We start from the raw sequence: 23898 nt of genomic DNA, 5'->3' as shown, positions 1-23898 counted from the left end.
AGGAGAAAGAGCACCAACTGTGCTCAGCTGGAGTCAGGCTTCGACTGGTATTTTTTTATTCACAGCTGTGGGATAGAAGGCCTGATCCTCAAGGTCATTTCCTTCAGTAGCTATCAAACATGGTGACGTTCTAGAATCACCTAGGGACCTTTAAAAAATCCCATTGCCCACGCTGTACCCCTGGCCAGGTTAACCAGAATCCATGAAGTGTCACACAGGCATTGGTATCTTTTTAAACTCCCAGGTAATTCTAGTGCATAGCCAAGTTTGAGAGCCACTAGCTTCCGTGATGGTCAAGGAACCCTTGTCTAAGGCTGACTCTCTTCATGATCCACGAGGAAACACACCACAAATTCAGTTCTCTGCAATAGTTTATTCTTAACACCTTGTATTTTCAGACGATATCAGTGTGTGTTGAAGGCAGGTAAGGTACAGCAGGAAGTGGAGTCGGGATGAGAGATCAGTCGGTTCCTTCCCAGGAGATGTGGCTGCTGTGCAGGCTTCATGCCTTCATTCCCAGTTGGGGAGGCCGCTCCTCAGTGCTTGCTTCATTTACTGGAAAGCTGCACTTGACGTGGGTTTCAGCTCCTTTACCCACAGCTTCCAGCTCAGCAGCAAACTGTTGGGAATAGATTCGTCACCAGGTATACTGTGGAAAACACTCTCAGAACATTCTTTTCGGGCACAGTGTCACAGGCCCAGTTCTACATTCTCCCAAACTAGAGACTTTAGGAAATGCTCAGTGGGATCAAATTCTTCCCTTTTGGACACAGACTTTAGTGAACACAGAAGGACATAGAAGAAATCTGTCTCGTAAACATGATTAGTATTGTTATAGCTTAAAACTCTACTTAATTTTAGGGGTTTTATGAAATAGTTAGAAACTATGTTCCTAAGTTCCTCAGAACTTAAAGGTCTCTTAATTTGAACATTGGAAACTCTAAATATTGAGACCACCAATGAGTTAGGTTAACTATAAAACAAGGGAAAAGTCCCAACGGGTCACTTTGGCCCCTGAACTAGTTATCACTTATAAGGGCTGCATTTCACAAGGCAGGAACAAAGATTCTATACAGATGGACCTTGAAGGAAGGTGTCTTGATAAAAGCAGTCCTAACACCTAAGATGTCATTTCAGCAACGTTTAAGATGGGAAAGACAAGAGTTATTTAGTTCAAGGCTAAGCTTCCACGTGCTAAATCTCTCAGTGAATATTTTTTAAAAGCCCTAAAATTATGGTTTTATAATTTAGTAGGTAAAACAACAGGAGGAAAGACAAAAAGAAAATGAATGTAAGATTAGTTTTAAATCCACATTCCTACAAGGCAGGATACTTATGGGCCCCTTGCAGCTGTAAGTACCTTAACCTACTCCTGGGTGTTCTCATACAGACTCTTGATTTGAGTTCCAAAGTGCTTGGCAAGGTCTCCCCGCTTTGCTTTCAAGGTTGGTGTCAAGAGTCCATTTTCGATGGAAAATGGCTCTGGATGTAGATGGATGCATTTGACCTGAAAGAGTTGCACACGTACACACATTTATTAGTGATCCGGGCTGTTCTGCGGAGCCCTCCTAAATGCTATGTGGGACTTCCCTGGTGGTCCAGTGGTTAAGAATCTGCCTGCCAATGCAGGGGACACGGGTTCCATCCCTGCTCTGGGAAGATTCCATATGTGGTGGAGCAACTAAGCCTGTTTCCGCGACTGCTGAGCCCACATGCCACAGCTACTGAAGCCTGTGTGCCCGAAAGCCAGTGCCGCACAAGAGAAGCCACCTCCACAGTGGAAAGTCTATACACCACAACCATAGAGTAGCCCCCACTCGCCGCAACTAGAGAAAGCCCACACACAGCAACGGAGACCCAGCTCGGTCAAAACTAAATCCAAAATAAATGCTATGCGGGGAAACTTAGAGAATCTTTTCTCTTATAGAAGTGGCATAATGATGTGGGAGGGTTAGGAGAACAGTAACATATGCCTATTCTCACACTAATAATTTGGGAAAGACATGAGTGGAGAAGGAGAATGAATAATGAACAGCATGGAGGGACTACACAAATGAATGCAAAGGTCACTGCCATTTGTCATCAATGGGTTAACAGTACCACTGAAGTCAGTTCCTTGGAAACTGAACTTCTTGACCCCATTATAAATGCAAACTTGAACACTTTCTAGTGTGACTTGAGAGGGCAGGATAACATGAGTAGTACATACCTGTTCAAAGGATTTAAGGCCACCTTCTATCCCAATTTTATGCATGTCTTCTAATATGGCTTTCTTTATAGTCTAGGAATATAAAACATAGCTTAGAGACTGGCTGTTGAAAAAGAGCCTAAAGAAAAGGCTGAGCAGGAACCAATTCAAAACACCAACTAAACTCATCAAGATAAAAGCAGGATGTGGGGGTATGCGCAAGAACGTGTGATATCTAAATGTTGCTCAAAGACAATAATGAGAAGAAAAAGCAGACCTAAATGGTAACAGGGGTTTTCTCTGGATGGCATTATTTAATTCCTCATTTTCCAATTAATTTTTTCACAATGCACATCTTACTATAAAAAGAATAGGGATTTTGGTAGTTGTTTTTAAACTCCACATCCCATCTTCCAGTCTAATAAAACCAGCCAGTACAGACACAGCAAGAGTCTGTTCTTCCGGCGAGGAGGTTCCGGGAAACCGTGGGTGCCCAAGTTGAAGGGTGGGGAGAACAGGGAATCCCCCTCCCATGATGGGCCCATGGGTGTGCATAGGCTTTCCTGACTGAGACTTACTTGGTTTTGACACAGTTCTTCAATAGAGCCCTTTACCCCAATCTTGGCTGCAAATGGGGGAAGTGCATCTGGGTCAGGAACCACCACTCCCACTAGGAATGACTGGAAAGGAAATAAAGGCATGTGAACTAGCGCAGCACTGCCCCCTAGTGGGGCAAAGAAGGCAGCGTTACATCTTCCTAATACGTGATGGTTCCCAAGCCTGACATTCAGGGCTAGCGTCCCTTGGACAGCAAGATCAAAACAGTCCATCCTAAAGAAAATCAGTCCTGAATATTCATTGGAAGGACTGATGCTGAAGCTGAAGCTCCCTGATGCGAATATCTGACTCCTTGGAAAAGACCCTGATGCTGGGAAAGATTGAAGGCAGGAGGAGAAGGGGACAACAGAGAATGAGATGGTTGGATGGCATCACCGACTCGATGGGCATGAGTTTGAGCAAGCTCTGGGAGTTGGTGAAGGACAGGGAAGCCTGGTGTGCTGCAGTCCATGGGGTCACAAAGAGTAGGACATGACTGAGCAACTGAACTGAACGAAATCCTACTAATATATTTCAAACCCTCATGGAACTCTAATCTCATTTTCCCACTTAACATCTCTACAAGAATGTTCCATTCAAATGTGATTGTTCAAAAAGAAATGGTGCTCAATATTAAGCTTAAAGCAACTCTGACCTCTGCATATCAATCCTCCCGCACTCCCGAGAAGCCGAGTTTAAGCACTGTGTTTATAAAACTGGTGACTGTTAAGAAATGTATGTTACCTGTAAGCTTTCCCCATGTACAAAAATCTGCGACACCAGACTACTCCTGATGTAGACAGTTTCTATCTTCTCTGGAGCAATGTATTCTCCTTGGGCCAGCTTGAAAATGTTCTTTTTTCGGTCGATGACCTTCAGAGTTCCGTTCTGTAGCAGACAGAAAGACCACAGCATCAGTGTTTCTGAGCCTACTGAGTGATATCAGTGAAGAGCAAGGTGAAATCAGAGGTAATCTTCCTTTTTTTGTTTTTAATCTTCCCTTTTAAACTTGACCTCTCCATTGACTTTTGGACAATCTTTCATTTCTCTTTTTGGCTTTGGGGAAAGGGGAGGGATGCAGCCTTCCACAAAACCTGTCTATACTGCATGTGTCTGTGAAGAGTCAGTGGGCAGCCTCAGAAAAAGTCCCCTGGACCCACTGGGATTATGCACATGGTTGCCTCATTCAATAAAGAAATTTTGCAGCTCTTAATTACCAATTACTTCATTCCAGCACTCTTGGGAGCAGGGAAGGTGTTATCTTTTATTTAGACTTTAGAATGATCTTCCCCTCCTTGTCTCCCTTTTCTCTATCGCTTTTAAATCCAGGAGCAGTCTATACAGCTCCACTGTGCCACTGCTAATCAAACAAGTCAGTAATTGCGCTTGTTAGGACAGAAACAGCCAGGGAGAGCTCTCTGACCAGCCACCAGAGCTCATTTGCAGGTTCTATCTCTGGGCTAATTGATTTGAGGAGCTTAGGTTTTTAGGGATTTGAATTGTAGAACTGGGACAAGTGGCAAATACGGTCCACATGATCACACCCGAAATAGGCAATAGACTGAACCAATCCTGGAACCATCAACAAGGCCAACTCCAGAAATTAACCACCAGCTCAGCCTAACAGACATTATCTGAAAGTGATGAATAAAGCTCAGCCCTTTATAATTCTAGTGTGAAAACACATCTATTGCCTATACTTTGGGCTTATTAGACCCGAGAACTCTTACCATACAGACACAGACATGTTACCATAATACCCAAATCTATAAAATACATTATTAGGACCGGTGTTCTTGGAGATTTTGTTGTCAAACATTCCCTGAATATCACTTAAATCTTGAGAATATTGAGCAAGAAGGGGGTTTTAAATCTGGTTACGTTCCCACTCCCCCAGCACATAGGAGACAAAAACTTGCCAGAGAGGAAAGCTCTTGAAAATTCCCTTCAGGGGTTCTAAGGCACCATCATGACTATGCAAGAATTTCCTCTCTTCTCAGGAAAACAGGTGGGGTTTACAGAGACTACTTACTGCTGATTTTTTGTCAGCAAGCTATGCTTTAAAGAAAGTCTCAGTCTGCTTTCACCAAAAGAGGCTGTGAAGGTCACTGAGAGGCAAAAATTAGTCTCTGCATACACCTGGCTTAGAAATCCTGCCCCCTCATTTTGATGTGTCTACATATTAAGTGGGGGGAAAAATATGTATCCCTATAAAAGGCAAACACTACAGGCCCATGGAGTTATCTTGAGTTGTTTCTGCCACAAGAAAAGTAAAAACCACCACCACAACAAAATACACTACTACACTTCTTTGGAAAAGTCACCAAATTTCCCCCTGTCTTTGAGCAAGTCATTCCTGGTATCCAGGCTTCCCTGATATCTCAGTTGGTAAAGAATCTGCCTGCAATGCAGGAGATGCTGGTTTGATTCCTGGGTCAGGAAGATCCCCTGGAGAAGGGAAAGAAAGGTACCCACTCCAGTATTCTCGGGCTTTCCTGGTAGCACAGATGGTGGTAAAGAATCTGCCTGCAATGCAGGAGACCTGGGTTCAATCCCTGGGTTGGGATGATCCCCTGGAGAAAGGAATGGCAACCCACTCTAGTATTCTTGCCTGGAGATTCCATGGACAGAGGAGCCTGGCAGGTTACAGTCCATGGGGTCGCAAAGAGTCGGACATGACTGAGTGACTTTCATTTTGAGCAAGTCTATTCCCTCGTTAAGGGACACCCAGAAGTTTTGAAGAAACACCCACCGGGAGCCAGCGACCAATGTCTCCTGTGTGAAGCCAGCCATCCTTGTCCAAGGTTTCCTGTGTCTTCTCGGGGTCCTTCAGGTATCCTTTGAACAAATTGGGGCCCCTGATGCAGATCTGTACGGAAGTTGGGACACGATGGTGATAACAGCAAAGGCTGCTACAAACACCTACTCCCGCCTTTTATCTTTTTTTTCCCACCACCTTGAGTCATTTGATGCTTCCACTATACGTATGAGGAACACTGGGCTTCCCTAGTGGGTCAGATGGTAAAGGATCTGCCTGCAATGTGGGAAACACGAGTTCAATCCCTGGGTTGGGATTGAGGATCTCCTGGAGCAGGGAACGGCTATCCACTCTAGTATTCTTGCCTGGAGAATGCCATGGACAGAGGAGACTGGTGAGCTACAGTCCATGGGGTTGCAAAGAGTCGGACACAACTGATTGACTAATACCAATGACACTAATGAAGAGCACCAGATTTTAATTTCTATTGTGGGGGACAAAGTTGGACTCCAAGACATTGAAGTCCTTGCTAAAATTCTCGAAAGAACCAAACACAAACTTGCTCACAACCATGTGCTTTTTCTGATACACACATCCCCACCACGATTAAGTAAAAAGGACTGCTGGGCACAGCCTACTCACCTCTCCTTCATTGTTCACGGCAAAGTAGTTCATATCAGGTACATCTTCCAGCTTCACATGATTGCAAGGCATGGGGACTCCAACGTGGCCTAGAACACACCACACTGAATCAGCCAGGATACTGGGAAACGGTGATAACTCCAGCCATGTTTGAGAGATACTTATGGATTGACTCTAGAAGAATAAAACTGAAAAGTCATTTGGCAGTGCCAGACAGTCGAGATAGAAAAGCCTGGACCAACTCTTAGATTTAGTATCTGCCACATTCATCCAGAGTATTGAGGCTATCTAAACACCCAAATCCTAGTTTATCTAGAACTGTTCGCCCGGCCATTGCACCCACTGTCCAGTAAGCAAAGAACATACCTGATTTCCAGTCCCCAGGTAATGTAATTGTACAGCCAGCAGTGCATTCTGTTTGACCATAAGCTTCAAACACCTGTGTGAACCAAAGAAGGGCTTTGGGAGTTACTCAAGATACAGCAGGAGCTGGCCGTGCCCTATGGCCAGACATGAGGAAAGCAAGGTGTCTGAGAGCTGGAGGACACTTCGTGTCTTAAAACCTTGAATTCATGAGAACCTGAGCTGCTAGGTCTTTGCAACTGTGGATTCACTCCAAAACCAAAAGGGTCCAGAAATTGACCAAAGTATGGAAACATACTATACTTTGGGAAATGTGGCATTACAAGCTGATGGGGAAAAGAGAGTTATTTATTAAGTGACATGCAATCCAATGGCAATTGGACTTGGACCTAGGCAAGGGCATGCTACTGAAGGAGCTAAAGAAAGTGAGAAGTATCTTTTAAGGGAAATAGCTATGGTATAGAACAGGGGTTGGCAAACTTCTGTATATAGGACCAGAGAGTGAATATATTTGACTGTATGAGCCATTTGGCCTCTATGTCAATGACTCATCTCTGCCAATATAGCACCAAAGTGGCAGTAGACAATACATAAATTAATAAGTATGGCTGTGTTCCACCAGGACTTTATTTATAAATAGAGGGAACAGGCCAGATTTGGTCTGTAGCACAGACCAACTGCTGGTATAAAGGATAACCTTGACTGGAGAGGGGCTGTGGGGGAAACACATGCAGAGTCTGAAGTGGAGATGGGGTCTGTTCCAGGCAGAGCGCTGGAAGAGAGGAAGGCATTTCTGGGAGGGATATGACATAGGGCCTTCTGATCTATGGGTGTTAGGAGCTGAGGGAAAGGAAGGAAAGGAAGAAAGAGGAACTCTGGCCTTGGCATCAGTTCAGAATCTATTGTGAAGACAGTTATACACACAGGTGGTACTTGGTGAGGACAAGGCTGTTTGTTTCATTCATACTGTGCGTGTTGGCTGAAAGAATGAACTAGTTAGCCATCGAGGGGGAAATATGAGACTATCTGTACTCAAGCCCTTTTACTAAATTCCAGATGGAGCAGAGACTTAATTGAAAAAAGGTAAAACCACAAGGTTACCAGAAAATCTGGATGAAAAGTTTTATGCAATATTGAGGGTTGGGTCAGGAAGCCTAAGGTCCAAGCTCTTATAAAACCACATAAAAAAGGTGACTTAGTGCATAAACATTTAAAACTTTTATCTAGCAATACACAGTGCAAAAGATGAGACTAGGAAATACACTTCTAACACAACAAAGATTGATTTTATTACTATTCTAATTCTTAGAAAGCAAGGTGAAAGAGAACCAAACTCTCCTTTGCTCTTTTTTCTATAAGGAGGTAATGTAGTAATTCATGAAAGCAATACAAGTGCCAGTAAACAATAGAAAGGATGTTTAGGGACTTCCCTGGTGGTCTAGTGGTTAAGACTCTGCACTTCCAATGTAGAGGTCTTGGGTTCAGTCCCTGGCTGGGGAACTAAGATCCTGCATGCCTCATAGTGCAGCCAAACAAACAAAACCTCACAAATACTATTAGATAAATCTGTGAATGTTCAGTGTGATGAAGGCAAGGGAAAAAAGAGCCCCCCAAAAGATATTTGGTGTTAATAAAAGAAACAAAGTTGTAATAAGATTTTTCAAGTATCTATTTGGCTAAGATTTAAATGACTGAAAACATCTATCACTAGCAAAAAGGTGGGGCTATCAGGACTTGTGCTTTATTTGCAGGAATGTATAAGAAAGACAAGACCCTTCTGAGGAAGTGTGAGCATTAACATTAACATGTAAAAAAAACTCATATACTTTGGCCCAAAAATTCCCACTTGCAAAGATTTATCCTAAATTGATAGTTGCATAAATATGCACAATTATCCTTATCATCTCATTGATTATAACAGCAAAAAAAAAAATGATGTCTATCAATAGGAGACTGGGTTTCCTAGGTAGCACAAGTGTAAAGAATCCACCTGCCAGTGCAGGAAATATAAGAAACACAGGTTCAATCCCTGAGTTGGGAAGATCCCCTGGAGGAGGGCATGACAATCCAGTCCAGTATTCTTACCTAAAGAATCCCATGGACAGAGGAGGCTGGTTGGCTACAGTTCATAGGGTCTTTAAGAGTCAAGAGTTGGACACGACTGAAATGACTTAACACGCATCAACAGGAGACTAGTTATTTGGGTACATTCAATAAACGATTACAAAACCATTAAAATGATGTTTATTTGACTAGGATCAATATGGATGGGGTGAGCACTGCTTAACAAGTATATTAGAACACTGATGTCATTTTTTAAAGATGATACTCCATTTATAGTTATTATAAAACATCAGATATATTTCCCATATAATAATATCCTTTAACTCACTTTGCACCTGTTTGTACCTCTTACCCTCCTACCCCTAAATTGCCCTCTACCTTCCACTAGGAGTTTGTTCTCTGTATCTGTGAGCCTGATTCTTTTTTATTACATTCATTAGTCTGTTGCATTTTTTAGATTCCACATATAAGTGATGTCACATAGAATTTGTCTGTCTCATTTATTTCATTTGGCATAATGCCCTCCAAGCCCATTCACACTGCTGCAAATGGCAAAGTTTTGTTAACATCGATGCTGTTTGTGCCAAGGTTTCTGTATACAGATGCATTAAGCAGTGACTGGAAGGATATTTTCTCTTGACTTTGAGTTTCTGGCTGACTTTCTCCTTGGCACTTTTCATTTGTGTTTTCATTTTTATTTAAATAGTGAGTTTTACTTGTGCAAAAGTGAAATTAGCTATCATCCAAAAAAGGCGCCTGTTACCTGAATGGGAAGGAAAGAAGAGGTGATGTATGGATATATATAACTAATTCACTTTGCTGTACAGCATAAACTAACACAACATTGTAAAGCACCTACACCCCAATGAAAAATTAAAAAAAAAAAGGTACTTGGCTTACCAGACATCCCATTGCTGCCCGGAGGAACGTCAAGACGGGAGGTGAGATGGGGGCAGCTCCGGTGATCAGGAACCGAACCTTCCCACCCAGGCTTTCCTGTTTAATAGAAACAAAAGACCTGCTGAAAACTATTCCCTCGGCTTTAGTCTCCTGCATTGCAAAATGGGCAGAACAGCCTACTTATCCAGTGTTGTCATAAGGATTAAACTCATTAATTCACACAGCACTTAGAAAGGGTCCATCATTGTAGAAAAGAACTTAAAATGTTGGCTCTTATGGTAACCACCATCCACAGCGGGAACCAGACCTGCAATTTTTTTTTTTTACATTTCCTCAGGTAATTTGTATTGTTGGACATTTCAAATTACTTAGGACTCTCAACAGACCACCCAAGAGAATGAAAGAGCTAGAACCTAAGAAAAATCCACTTTCTGTATTTCAGCCAAATCCCTTTAGTGACAAAGTTGTCTGAGAGAGATCTCAAAAGGCTGAGTGAACACAGAAAGTGCCAAAGGGTCTCCAGTTAAAGAGACACTTGACCATCAAAGGAAAAGCAAAGTATGCTGAAGCAGAGGGCAGCCCAGACACGTACCTGGGTCCATCAGGATCTACCCAGCATACCTGGATCTTTCCAAAGATGAGCTTGTCCCACAGACTGTCACGTCTGATGATACCCTTTTTCACTTCACGGAATTTACTGGCAACAGCCAAGTTCAACAAGAACTTCTTCAAGGGTGTCTTGGCTTCATTTTGTACCTGCAGAGTGACAACCCCTCTTAGTTGGAAACCTATTGGATACTCACCAAAGCCATTCATCAACAAGCAAGAGATAGTGCCTCCTAGCATCAAAAGAAAGTGACTCTTATTCACGCACTGGTATGCTGAACAATGATGAAAGTTCATGCTAACAAAGAAGTGAACTTCATACACACAGACAACCAGCTCCTCCAAATTCCTTGTCCTTAGCAAACAACCTTGACAATTGATACAGCATGTCCCCAAAAGGTAGCATCTATCTACAAAGTTACCTAGGAGTACTGATGAAACAGCTGATTCTGTACCACTGTTACGGCTTTTGATTTAGGATCATATGTATGCATGTTATATAGTATCATAATATTACAAAGAAAATTTTTCACTGACCAGTTTTGAAGGTCACTGGGGTACCAGTTCATTATTTTCAAGACTGATAAATAAAGGGGGAAAAAATCAAATATTTGTGCCTTCCTGGAAGACTCTCAGCTAATGAAGGCAAGAGAAATGCTTGGATTAGAAAAATCACCATTTTCCTAACCTTAATGAAAAACAGAGCAGAGATCAATAACAGCTAAATCTGTCATGAGGCCATGAAATTTTGGCTCATCTCCTTATTAGACCTGACTCTGGACAAGCTATTTAACCTCCAAGGTTCAGTCTCATCATCTGTAAATTAGAGGTAATAAATGTTGGTGTGATTTCCTGGGTTTTTGTAGGAATGAAATGATGGAATGTATATGAAATATTTACCATGGGCTTAGCACCTCAGCAAGAAGCACCCTGACCAGCAGGTGTTATGGAATCAGAGTAACAATTTCCAAGTCAGCTGAATTTTGAGAGGTTCCTCAAGTCTCTGAATTAATCTGTTTGTCCATATCACATCCAAGTAATCTCATCCAGAGGAAAGGGGTTTCATTTGTACGATTTTTCATGGCTGCATTTGTAAGTGTGGCTGTAAGTGGATGCTGGTAGGGGTGGGGGTGAGGGTGGAGCTGGAGCACAGTTCTTAGCAACACAGAGTCTCTAGGAGCTGTAATCATGCCTAAGCCCCGCACAGCTCAGGGCCAGCCCAGCAGAAGCAAGGTAAGTACCTTATCATAGACCTTGTTAAGGAGTCGAGGCACTGTGGGGAACAATGTGGGCTTCAGGGTCCTCATGTCATCAGGCAGCAGCCGGATGTCTCCTTGGAAGAATCCGACTTTGGCTCCATAAGAGTACACGATGACCTAAAAGCAAAACCAGAGGGCGGGGCTCAGAGCCAAAGAACGTCTTTGAGTCAGGTCTGTTTGGGACAAAATTAAGGACATCCAATGGGCACTTTGATGTGAAGAGTTGACTCATTGGAAAACACCCTGGTGCTGGAAAAACTGAAGGCAAAAGGAGAAGGGGGTGGCAGAGGATGAGATGGCTAGATAGCATCACTGACTCAATGGACTTGATTTTGAGCAAACTCTGGGAGACAGTGAAGGACAGGGAAGGCTGGCATGCGGCAGTCCATGGGGTCTCAAAGAGTCAGACACTACTTAGTGACTGAACAACAACAAAAATGCACACTTTTCTCTGGACCCCCTCACCCCTGACACTTCATGTACCCAGAACTCTGAGACCCTACTCCCTAGACAGGATGACACTCACCTCTGCTGAGGTGGCAGGACAGGCAAGTCAGATTGTGAGGCTGCAGGCCCACCCCTACTCCACCCACGGCCCTGGGTGAGTGTCTAAGGCATCGTTTCTAAGAGCCCGTTCATTACATAGCACTAAGAAAAAAGCACTCAAACTAGAACACGCCTACAGTGGTTAAGACCATCTCAATTTCAGAAGTGATAAAATGTGAAAACTCCGGAAGTTTTCATATATATTCACGGAATATACGTCAAGGCTGTATATTGTCACCCTGCTTATATAACTTACATGCAGAGTACATCATGTGAAATGCCAGCTGGATGGAACACAAGCTGGAATCAAGATTGCCAGGAGAAATATCAATAACCTCAGATACACAGATGACACCATCCTTACAGCTGAAAGCGAAGAAGAACTAAAGAGCCTCTTGATGAAAGTGAAAGAAGAGAGTGAAAAAGTTGGCTTAAAACTCAACGTTCAGAAAACTAAGATCATGGCATCCAGTCCCATCACTTCATGACAAATAGATGGGGAAATAATGGAAACAGTGAGAGAGAGACTTTATTTTGGGGGGCTCCAAAATCACTGCAGATGGTGATTGCAGCCATGAAATTAAAAGATGCTTGCTCCTTGGAAGAAAAGCTATGACCGACCTAGACAGCAAATTTAAAAGCAGAGACATTACTTTGCCAACAAAGTTCTGTCTAGTCAAAGCTATGGTTTTTCCAGTAGTCATGTTTGGATGTGAGAGTTAGACTATAAAGAAAACTGAGCACCAAAGAATTGATGATTTTGAAGTGTGGTGTTGGAGAAGACTCTTGAGAGTCCCTTGGACTGCAAGGAGATCCAACCAGTCCATCCTAAGGGAAATCAGTCCTGAATATTCATTGGAAGGACTGATGCTGAAACTGAAGCTCCAATACTTTGGCCACCTGATGCGAAGAACTGACTCATTGGAAAAGACCCTGATGCTGGGAAAGATTGAAGACAGGAAGAGAAGGGGACGACAGAGGATGAGATGGTTGGATGGTATCATGAGTTTGATGGACATGGATGGACTCGATGGACATGAGTTTGAGCAAGCTCCAGGAGTTGGTGATGGACAGGGAAACTTGGAGTGCTGCAGTTCATGGGGTCACAAAGAGTTGGACACAACTGAGCAACTGAACTGACTGAAAATGTGAAAAATATGCTGATTAGAATTAATATTATATTAATCAGATATCAGCACTTTAACCCAAGGAACCTAATCTTCCATTTTAGCATTTCATGTACCAACAGATAAGCTGGTTGAAGAGGTATTTAAGCAGGGATCAGAGAGGGGATTTTCCATCCCTAATGACACCTGTGTTTTTGCTTTTGGTTCTCAAGCCAGCCTCAGAATAGCCTGAAAAGCTAGATGACCACTCACAGAAGGCCAGCTCTTTCCCAGTGCACATGCCATCGTCAGCAGCTCCCCCTGACACACTCTGGACACCTTATCTGGATCAAAGTTTCCTTCTTCGCCCCTCTGTGGGGAACTTCCTTTTCTTTAAGCCTAGATCTTTTCAAAACTTCTAGCCCAAAGAAACGAAAAAACAATGCCTCATCTCCCCGCGCAGGATAGATGTAAGCTCCAGGCCAGGAGCTCCAAGGATTTGCAGGCACCCTGTGTGAAAGCAGGAGCAAGCATTCACCCCATGGGATACAGACAGACTGCACACAGGAAGACTCTGCAGCAGGTTAGGGGTGACGCCAAGATTAGGACTCAGCCGTGACAACTCCCTGCTGCCCGTGCCCTCACATTAGATAGCAGATTGCAAACGTTGCAGAGCTGCCCTTGGAATAAATGGGAGACTAGCAAGTCAGGACCCTCTTTTCACACAACTGCTAGGAATATAGGATCTTACCTGTACAACCCTTTCAAACATATGAGCCAAGGGGAGGTAGGATATAGTCACGTCCTCAGGATTGGGCTCAAAAACACCCTAGAGATCAGGAAATGGAAAAGAGACAACAATGGGTTAATGTCAATTTCCTCTTCCAAAGAGGATTTAAACACTTCTTTCTAGGACTGCTGCATACAGCTGTGCAGATGTGCCCTATGTAAATCTAAGGGCTGCTCTAACTGCATTGAGTGTGGAGATCTGCAGTGACCCTAACAGAGCAAAACTCTACGGGACTTCCCCAGAGGTCCAGTGGTTAAAACTTCACCTTCCAATGCAGAGGGTGTGAGTTCTATCCCTGGTCAGGGAGCTGAGATCCCATGTACCTTGTAGCCCCCCAAAAATCAAAACATAAAACAGAACCAATACTATAACACATTCGATAAAAACTTTAAAAATGGTCCAGATTTAAAAAAAAAAAAAAAATATATATATATATATATATCTTAATAAATAAATAAAAGGGCAAAACTCCAGACAAAGATGTACCGGTATTCATCCACACTCAGCCTTCAATCTGTTTTTTCCCTCTCTGCCTCCTCTCACTTTAAGATTAAAATCTTATGACAGATTGACAATTTAATGAGGGCCTCGTTTTCAACTGACCACTGACCTCCATAGATTTGAGAAAACCAGAAGCATTGGAAACAATATTTGCATGGGTTAACATGGCTCCTTTGGGATCACCTGTAGGAAACAAGAGGTGGGAAGATGCAGTAAGTGACTAACAGGTTGTCTCTGGCACTGAAATGAGAATCTACATTCGTTTTGTTCTGTTCCATGGAGCCAAGAACTTCTTCTGTCCCCGGGTCTTTTTATGAATGGTGTAAATGACTCTGCTTATGAATGACTGATACCCCCAGAAACGCTACTCTGACTGCATTATTAGCCTTGTGCTACACACAGGGCACAGCCGCAGTCTCAGATAGCAACAAAAAGAAGAATCCAAGTGACCCCCACCCTGCCTTGTGTTGTTTTCATGTTGAAGACTTCAGATCTAACAGTATTACCTAGCCATCACTTTATAAACGGGGCACAGTGGAATGGCTATGAGTTCTAGATTATTGTGGTTCAAATTAAAAGTTATTAAGAGTTCTAATAGCTAGGTAGCTATATAGAAGGGAAGAAAGAGAACACGGAATGATCTGTTTAGATCTACCACTGGGCTATCTTGATTGAGTAAAGCCATTCCAGTGATGTTAAGTTGAGAGAGTGGTAGGCTGGGGGAGGAAGTTGACTTTATGAAGCCATCTTTAAGGCCCTTCCATTCCAGAGCATGTAAACTGCTCCTGGTTGTTCATTGAAATGTGTTTGCTTATGCTTGGGTTTTTCTAAGTGGGCAACCATATTCAGAAGTCTTAGATTATAATTCCCTCAGGATAGGCCTGCTTGTAAAGTATATTTGCCAGCCCACCAGTGGTCAGTGACTCAAGCCATGTTTTTGGCTAACTAGGGGCATCTGGGGCAACTTCTGGGCACTGACCTGTGGTCCCACTGGTAAAGCAAATGATGCTCAGATCTTCTGGTGCAGGAGGCTGGAGGGGGAAGCATAAGGGCTTAGTCTACTATGAGCTTTGAGAGCTGAAGATGGCAAGACTCAAGATCAGGCGGAAGAAAACTTACCACGGGTTTTCTGAAGTTCTCTTTGCCTAAATTCTGCATGAACAAAAAAGCAAGAAAGACAATAGTTGAGATAGACAGTCTTAGGACAAATACAGTCCTCTTTTCCTTTTGCATGTGAACACCTCTGCGGGAATACAACCCAAATTCCAACCCAGGTCAGGCCCAAAAGCCAACATTCAGGCACAATGGAAGCCTCGGGGTAGAGTATAAGTTCTCTCTAGAATACCAACTTATGAGGGCAGATCCCAAATGTCCAAACTTCCCATCAGACTCTCAAGGTTCAGTCTTCTAGGACCATTGCTAAATCATTTTAAATAAAATGAATAATTGACATTTCAAGGCTTACTGCACATTATATTACTGCCCTGAGCACTTTATGTTCTCTCATTTAACTCTTTAAATCTCCTCTGTGAAGTAGGGATGGTTTCATCTTCATATTACAGAAGGGGAAAGGAAGATGTGGTGCAACTGGCCCCAGGTCACCTAACTAATGGATGTGGAACTAGAAGGTGAACCCAGAAAGCCTGGTTCCAGGATCACCCCCCCTAACTACTTCTGTATTTATAAATTCTCTACTTGGAAGTCTGTCTGCTGGCCACAGACCTTCCTCGCCCACTGGCAGGCTTTCTGAGTTGTCTTGGGGAAATGATTCCCATAGCTTAATAGCATGAGTGTAATTGACTCCTCCCCTGCCACCTCTGGAGGACATCAACTTGCTTTCTTGTATGGAAGTCCCACAAGTTGCCCACAGTTGTGAGACCAGCCTTCTGGCTGGCAGTTGAGCTTCAGTCCCCTACCTCAGCATCAAACAAGGATAAGATTTCAACTCCACATTTCTCCCCTCTCTTCTTCAGGTCATCCTCAAAGGGATCCATGAGGATGACCAATTTCAGGCCTGGGGTGAGGCCCTTTTCCACATTACTGATCAGGACTAATGCCTTTTGGGGTGTATCACAGATTACTGTGGCGATATCAGCTGAAAGCAGAAAGAGAGCCAGGGGTGAGCCTCTTGTGTTGCCGTGCATCCGATTTTCTCGCAAAGAGGAAAAGATTTTTGAAAATGTCAAAACTACTGGATCCCTAAAGGAGAGTATGTTTGTAAACCAGATTTATAATGTATAAAATCGGAAACATCCCATTGATTATAAAATAAACTTAATTGAAACAGAAGCACTTAGTTACCTTGCACACTGCCAACCGTTTATAGTTTCTAGAGGAGCCACAAAATTCCTTCAGGTTAAGAATACAGACAACACGCTTGGTCACATATGTGGTCCTGTCCATTTGCTTTGTTTGGGGGCATGGGGAGGGATTACAAGGGGAAGGAGAGGGCAAGTAGGATTTGAGCAGACAAGCATTTTATGGTTTTTAATGGTAGCAATTGCTTTGATACTTGTTTGCACAAATAGAAACTTTCCGATGAAGTCTATAGTTCCAATGGATCTACTCACTTAATCTACCAGTTCTGTGATGGAAGGTAACATCTAATATATCTCTTATTTGCCCATTGAACTTGAACTTGTTCCTCTAACAATAGTCATTTTGTCTACAGACTCACCATGGACATGGACATTGGTACATGCTGGTGAAAACTATACTCATTTCGATTTACAAGAGTAGGAAATTAAACCAGTAGTTTCATAGTGATACAGTCAATTAAGTGATTTATTCACTCACTCTATGGCCTTTCATCCAGCGTGGCCAGTGAAAATAGCTCATTGCCAAAACTATATTGTCATATTATGCCACCTTGAAGCATTTCACTGAAACTTCTGAGTACATCCCTGATTCATGGGCTTTTTGTAACTTCCCTCTAAATTATATCCTAGGTGCTACAGGACAAGAGAGACTTGAGCATTTTTCTGATCACGGCATTCTAAGTCTGTTAACAAAAACCAATAACGAGGAACTACTCAGCATCAAGAAAGAATCAAGTTAAAATGTAATAGCAAAGTTTTACCCTTGTTGATGATGTATATGACAGCCTCTGCTCCCAAGGTATCATACAGGGGCACAGCTACCATGGAGTACGTGTAACAAGCGAACTCAGAGATGACCCACTGTATGGAGAGATGTTCAAATAAGGACTGGCATATGCTTTGACGATGAAGTGTGTTAATTCAGTCATTTAATCAACAAATGCTTATTTGGTGGCTCTGTGTTAAAAGAAAGAATCTTTAGTTGTGTGAAATCTAGTTCCTTGACCAGGGATGGAACCCAGACTCCCAGCATTTGAAGAGTTTTAACCACAGGACCATCAGGGAAGTCCCCTCAAATCTCTTTTTTTGTGTGATACTTTAGGGAATGCCATTGCTGATGCTATAAAATATAATTAAATAAAGGAGATAATGTGGGTACTGAGACAACTATAAAACAAAGGTAGAGTATAATAAGTTCTATCCATATAAGTTACAGAAAGCATTAGGGAGTCTTAAGGAAAAAGAGTCACTCTCAGGGATGGAGTAAAGCTATCTGGAACTACTTTGGGAAAAGTGACGGAAATTGGGCAGGGCTCTGAAGGACAGGTAGGATTTGGTTATGGAGATGGAGACAGAGAAGGATGAAGGAAGTGAATGAACAAAGCAGAATTGCATGACATCACTACATATACATCAGAAAGCATAAAGAGTGACAGGAAGTGAATTGGGCTGATGGGTCCAAACCTGATAATGGTGGGTCTTAAATGTCATTATGAACTGAATTATGTTCCCCCTTAAATTCATGTCAAAGCCCTAACACCAAGGCAATTGTTTTTGTTGATAGCACCTTTTAAAAAGAATTAAGGTGAAATGAGATCATAAAGCTCAGCTGGTAAAGAATCTGCATGCAGGGTACAGGATACTTGGGGCTGGTGCACTGGGATGACCCAGAGGGATGGTACAGGGAGGGAGGTGGGAGGGGGTTTCAGGATGGGGAACACGTGTACACCCATGACGGATTAATGTTGATGTATAGAAAAACCAATACAATGTTGTAAAGTAATTAGCCTCCAATTAAAATAAATAAATTTAAATTAAAAAAAATAATAATCTGCCTGCAATACAGGAGACCCTGGTTCAATTCCTGGGTTGGTTAAGATTCCCTGGAGAAGGGATAGGCTACCCACTCCAGTATTCTTAGGCTTCCCTGGTGGCTCAGCTGGTAAAGAATCCGCTTGCAATGCAGGAGACCTGGGTTTGATCCCTGGGTTGGGAAGATCCCCTGGAGGAAGACATGGCAACCCACTCCAGTATTCTTGCCTGGAGAATTCCATGAACAGAGGAGCCTGGGGGGCTACAGTCCATGGGGTCACAAAGAGTCAGATTTGATTGAGTGACTAAGCACAGCACAGAGCTCATAAAGATGGGACCCTGATCGAATATAACTACTGTCCTTTTAAGAAGAGGAAGACACACTGGGGATGGCAGAGAAAAAGTCAAGTGAGGGCACAGCAAGAAGGCAGCCGTCTACAGCCAAGAAGAGAAGCCTCAGGAGAAGGCTGCTGACACCTTTATCTTGAACTGGACATCTTGAATAGACTCCAGGACTGTGAGAAAATTAATTTCTGTTGTTTAAGCCACCAGTCTGTGGTATTGTTTTTATGGCAGCCCTAATAGACTAAGATACCAGGTTTGGTGTTAAGTTCTTGAACTAGAGTCAAGGATATCTCCGAGGCTGGGTTAAGGAAAGATGAAGTATATAGATGCACCCAGAAGTGCAGCCAGGCTTGCCCCCACCTTGGATTTTCAGTTAAACAACTGGCTTGGGTAAGCATATGTCATGCAACTATTCCAAAACACACAAAGGTTTTTCTCTGAGGATATTGGGTCTAATGACTTCACCTGAACTTGGAGATATGCTTAATTCCAATCATTGTAATGTCTAAAATCTGCTTTCAACTCACTGTGGAAAGATGGCTACAGCTGGTCTCAAGAGAAGTGGAGGCCTTGGTCACTAGTTCAGGGACAACGTGCAAGTTCCAATTCTAACACCAGTTCATCCCTTTCCACGTCACCCTCAAGCTGTTATTTGCCAGTCCCCTCACAGTTTCCTTATTTTCCTCATATGACAGACTGGCTTAAAATGACACATAACTGGAAACACATGAGAGAAGCCCAGTCACCCAGCAAATAGCACCAGACATTCAACCAAGATTAAAGAGGCCCTGCACTATAACTCTTTCAACTGGAACAATATTTAAAGAGTCTGAGGTCTCTAAACAGCTTTCATAAGTCTCCATCAAGCATCAGAGTGCTGGATTTGGGGGAGTCTTTAGACTTGGCCCCGACTCATTTCTTTCAGTTAATTTCAACACAGTTACCTCTGGCCTATTCTGAGCAAAGATGCCAACAAAGCTGTCTTGTGATGGTTTATATCCTTTATGCAAGAGACAGGAGCCCAGGTACTCTGCTCGATCAGACACCTACAAAAGAGAGAGGTAGAGAGAGAGAGGAAAAAAAAAAAAAAAAAAAAAAAAAGCAATCAAGACTCCAGAGAGAACAAATTAGCTCAGGATACACATAAGCAAAAGAACTTATCCAAAATCATGGGCCTGACTTACCTGTTTGTAGGACAGCCATCTGTAGGGCTGGTTTGGTTTTCTATATCCCAAGCAAGGCCCATTGTCTAAAAACATAATATTAAGAGAAAATCAGCTCCAGCTGCAAATTCTTTGGACCAGAGAAAGTAAAAGGAGGTTAGGAAGAGACAAGACACAAAGGATAAATCCAGTAAGGACTCAAGCTTCTCTTACGTGCCAAGGAAATCCAAAAGTGATAAGTACTCAGTTCTCAAAGACAGAGAGAGCCTTGAAAACTGCATGTGCAACATTTAGGAAATGCTGAAAAACAGGGGTGGTTCCATCTTGGAATATGTGACCTCCATGGTAACAGGCATTTGGGGAAAGCGATGAATATGGACTAACCCACATGACATGAACAAGCAAAAACCTACAAGTGAACACGAATAGCCGTATTGGGTAATCTTGGACTGAGTTTCCCTATAATAAAAAAGGGGCTTGGCAACCCACTCCAGTATTCTTGCCTGGAGAATTCCTTGGACAGAGAAGACTGGTGGGCTACAGTCCACAGGGTCACAAAGAGTTAGACATGATTGAAGCGACTTAGCATACATGCACAGTAAAAAAATATGCTCATAAAAATTTAGACAAAAATAAAAATACAAGTCATCAATAATCTCATCACATAAACACCATTATCAAGACTGATATTAAGTATTTTCTTTGATACTTCCTTTGATAGTTTCAAGGTTATATTCATTCCACATATATATTTTGGTATCCTGCTTTCTTTCCCCATTTTATACAAATATTCCAATTATTATTTCTTCTCTATAGAGATTTTAATGGCCTTATGATGGCCAAGTAATGAAGGATTCTAGTGTACAGCTGAATTGATCTCATTTTGGGCATGGAGATTGTTTCCAAAATTGACACATCAAATAATGCTATGATACATATTTTCAAATTGATCATTTCAAAGTTAGAACATTTCCTTAGAATAGAGTATTTTAAATGAAATAACTGGGTTGGGAAGGGTGGCAGGAGCTGGGGGTGAGGACAGTTGGTTAGAAAGCTCAGGGTTTTGTTTTTTTTTAACTTTTTATTTTGTAGTGGGGTACAGCCGATTAACAATGGTGTGATGCTTTAGGTGAACAGCAAAGGGACTCAGCTATATATATAAATATACACCTATCCAATCCTCCCCCAAACTCACCTCTCATCCAAGCTGCCACATGGCATCGAGCAGAGTTCCATGTTATACAGCTCAGGTTTTTGATACCCAGCATCACATTGCTTAGTGAATCAGTTGGGACAATTTGCCTTTTCTCCCACCAGCAAATATCAAGTCATAGACACTAAATAGTCACTTTTTAATATGTCTTCTGGTTTAACAGATTTTAAAAGTTATTACTTTAGTCTAAGCTTCTTTCACAGCTATTAAAATGGGACCTTTTCTCTTATTTGTCAAGCTTCATTTACTCTCATGAATCAGTTGGTAACGTACTTTATATGAGAGTGTCTTCTGAGACACTGAGACTCATAAAGAGCTACAAGAACACACTTGAGTATACACAGGAGCACTTGGGTACACACACATGTACATTAGCCTTGAATATTTTTACAACTGTGTCTCACATTTGACAATAGAAGAATTAAACTTCTGAAAATCAAAACTATTCTGGCTTATTTAAAATTACAGTAAGTCATACACTTACTAGAGGAAATAGTCATTTCAGCCACAGAAGTCACAGAAGTTATGATACCTATGAGGCTATGGAAAAGCCCTAACTGGCTGAGAAACACCCATATCTAAGCCAGAATGAAACTGAGTTATAAATAGGAGTGCAGAAAGGAAGGAAGTTTTACATAGAGGATCTAGCCACATTGCTGAGGGGATTTCAGTTCTAGCCAAAAGGAAGCATTCAAAAAGAAGGTTATTAGGAATTCAGAGGCAAATAAGTGAACTTCCAGACTAAGTGACAGAGGAGAAAGGAAAGAAAGCAGGAAAGAGATAGCCACATTGTCTAAAAAGATTTTTTTTTTTAATGAACATGGAGACTCTTCACAGGCAACATTAGTGCTTTTTCTTTCTGCTGAAACAGCTGCATGGAATGCTCAAGAAGTCAAGTCTCAGACTGAGATGTTCCTTGAAGCCAGGCAAGCCCTGCTTTAGGGGTTCACAGCCCCTGCTCCAGCCTACAGTGTGCGCCACTCTGCCAATGCACTGGTTTGTACTAACATTAACCCCCAGCGATACGTACCTCTTATGGGCCCTGGCTTACTCTGCGCTGACACATTAACTCACTGGGTCTTCCCAATAACTATCATTATCCCCATGGAACCAAGAATCATGAACTTGAACAACTTCAAGTGCGCTTATTAAGTGGCAGAGGTGATAAAGGTGAGAAAAACTCTATTGCATCTCCTTATCACTTCCCTATGGATAAAAATACTAGCAGAGGCCCATGGTCAAGGAATAAGTCAAATAATTGGCCCAAGGGGGCACCAACTGGGGTTTCATTAAACTCTGTGCCTTAATCAGCTTCACTTTGATTAGCCAAAGTCCTGACTAGGCAATAGCCTAGCCTTTGATTAATCAACTTAGATTTTCTGTTCTAAGACATGGCCATCTATAAAGAATCTACCCATTAGCAACTTCTCAGCAAAATTGGGGCCCTAAGCTAGGTAGAGTTGAAATTTTGGCACACAAAGCCTTTGGAAAGTTCTGTTTAAAATTCATATTTGGAGGAGAAGGGGACAACAGAGGATGAGATGGTTGGATGGCATCACTGACTCAATGTACATGAATTTGAGCCAACTCATGCAAATAGTGAAGGACGGACAAGCAGTCCATGGCATTGCACAAATTTGAACAGGACTTAGCGACTGAACAACAACTATCTGGAATTCCAGTTCAGTAAAACACAGTGGAGCCAGAGGATCTATATTTTAAACACTGCTGCTGCTACTGCTAAGTTGCTTCAGTTGTGTCCGACTTTGTGCGACCCCAAAGACGGCAGCCCACTAGGCTCCTCTGTCCCTGGGATTCTCCAGGCAAGAATACTGGAGTGAGTTGCCATTTCCTTCTCCAATGCATGAGAGTGAAAAGTGAAAGTGAAGTCTCTCAGTCATGCCCTACTCTTAGCGACCCCATGGACTGCAGCCCACCAGGCTCCTCCATCCATGGGATTTTCCAGGCAAGAGTACTGGAGTGGGTTGCCATTGCCTTCTCTGCAAGTCCTCATAAACAGTATCTTTTATTTTTAACACTATTTTTTATTTTAAATAATATATATAATATAAATATTAAATATAAAACATATTTTATATTTTAAACACTATCTGCAGGTAATTCTCCCCAGAGGAGGGCATGGCGACCCACTGCAGTATTCTTGCCTGGTGAATCCCTGGAGAGAGGAGCTGGCGGGCTGCAGTCCATGGGGTTGCACAGAACCAGACACACCGGAAGGAACTTAACACGCATGCATGCAGGTGATCCTCACATGGACCATCTACTGGGCAGGGATTAAAGATAGAGGTTGTGTATGTTTGTGTTAAGTCACTTCAGTTGTTTCCAATTCTTTACAACCCTGTGGACCATAGCCTGCCAGGCTTCTCTGTCCATGGAAATTTTCCAGGCAAGAATATTGGAGTGGGTTGCCATGCTCTCCTCCAGGGGATCTTCCTAACCCAGGGATCAAACCCATAGCTCTTAAGTCTCTTGCATTGAAAGGTGTGTTCTTGACCACTAGAGCCACCTGGGAACCCTATAAAGATAGAGGTTAGGGCTGATGTATTCCATCCCAGTTGTAATCAGATGTGTCATTTTTCTATGGAAATAGGCTGGATTTTTCATGCCTACTTACTTGAGAAGCCAATTTATCTGTTTAGTTTTAATTTAACATTGAAAAAAAATTCTAAATGAAGGTATCCTATGGGCCACATGCTGTGTGCTGAA

At 42.4% G+C, this 23898-nt stretch overlaps 1 protein-coding gene across 3 annotated transcripts in view; it reads right to left on the bottom strand.

The window, feature by feature from the left end:
* Positions 1-353: 353 nt before the first annotated feature.
* Positions 354-23898, bottom strand: part of ACSL5 (acyl-CoA synthetase long chain family member 5) — a 52291-nt gene continuing 28746 nt past the window's right edge. For all 3 annotated transcript variants that reach the window (XM_055560115.1, XM_055560114.1, XM_055560116.1), the window contains 19 exons: positions 19980-20044; positions 19740-19841; positions 17400-17499; positions 16237-16415; positions 15440-15472; positions 15300-15351; positions 14430-14503; positions 13781-13858; positions 11360-11494; positions 10134-10268; positions 9513-9608; positions 6552-6624; positions 6186-6274; positions 5538-5654; positions 3530-3673; positions 2767-2868; positions 2210-2281; positions 1361-1507; positions 354-619 (listed from right to left, as the gene is read on the bottom strand). In XM_055560115.1, coding sequence (XP_055416090.1) covers positions 1367-1507; positions 2210-2281; positions 2767-2868; positions 3530-3673; positions 5538-5654; positions 6186-6274; positions 6552-6624; positions 9513-9608; positions 10134-10268; positions 11360-11494; positions 13781-13858; positions 14430-14503; positions 15300-15351; positions 15440-15472; positions 16237-16415; positions 17400-17499; positions 19740-19841; positions 19980-20044 — 1787 coding nt within the window. In that variant the 3' untranslated portion in view covers positions 354-619; positions 1361-1366. The remainder of the gene's footprint in view (positions 620-1360; positions 1508-2209; positions 2282-2766; positions 2869-3529; positions 3674-5537; positions 5655-6185; positions 6275-6551; positions 6625-9512; positions 9609-10133; positions 10269-11359; positions 11495-13780; positions 13859-14429; positions 14504-15299; positions 15352-15439; positions 15473-16236; positions 16416-17399; positions 17500-19739; positions 19842-19979; positions 20045-23898) is intronic.

Source organism: Bubalus kerabau, chromosome 22 (genome assembly GCF_029407905.1).
Source record: "Bubalus kerabau isolate K-KA32 ecotype Philippines breed swamp buffalo chromosome 22, PCC_UOA_SB_1v2, whole genome shotgun sequence".
NCBI lineage: Eukaryota > Metazoa > Chordata > Mammalia > Artiodactyla > Bovidae > Bubalus > Bubalus kerabau.
The sequence above is the reverse complement of the archived record's forward strand: the minus strand, read 5'-3'. Positions and strand labels throughout refer to the sequence as shown.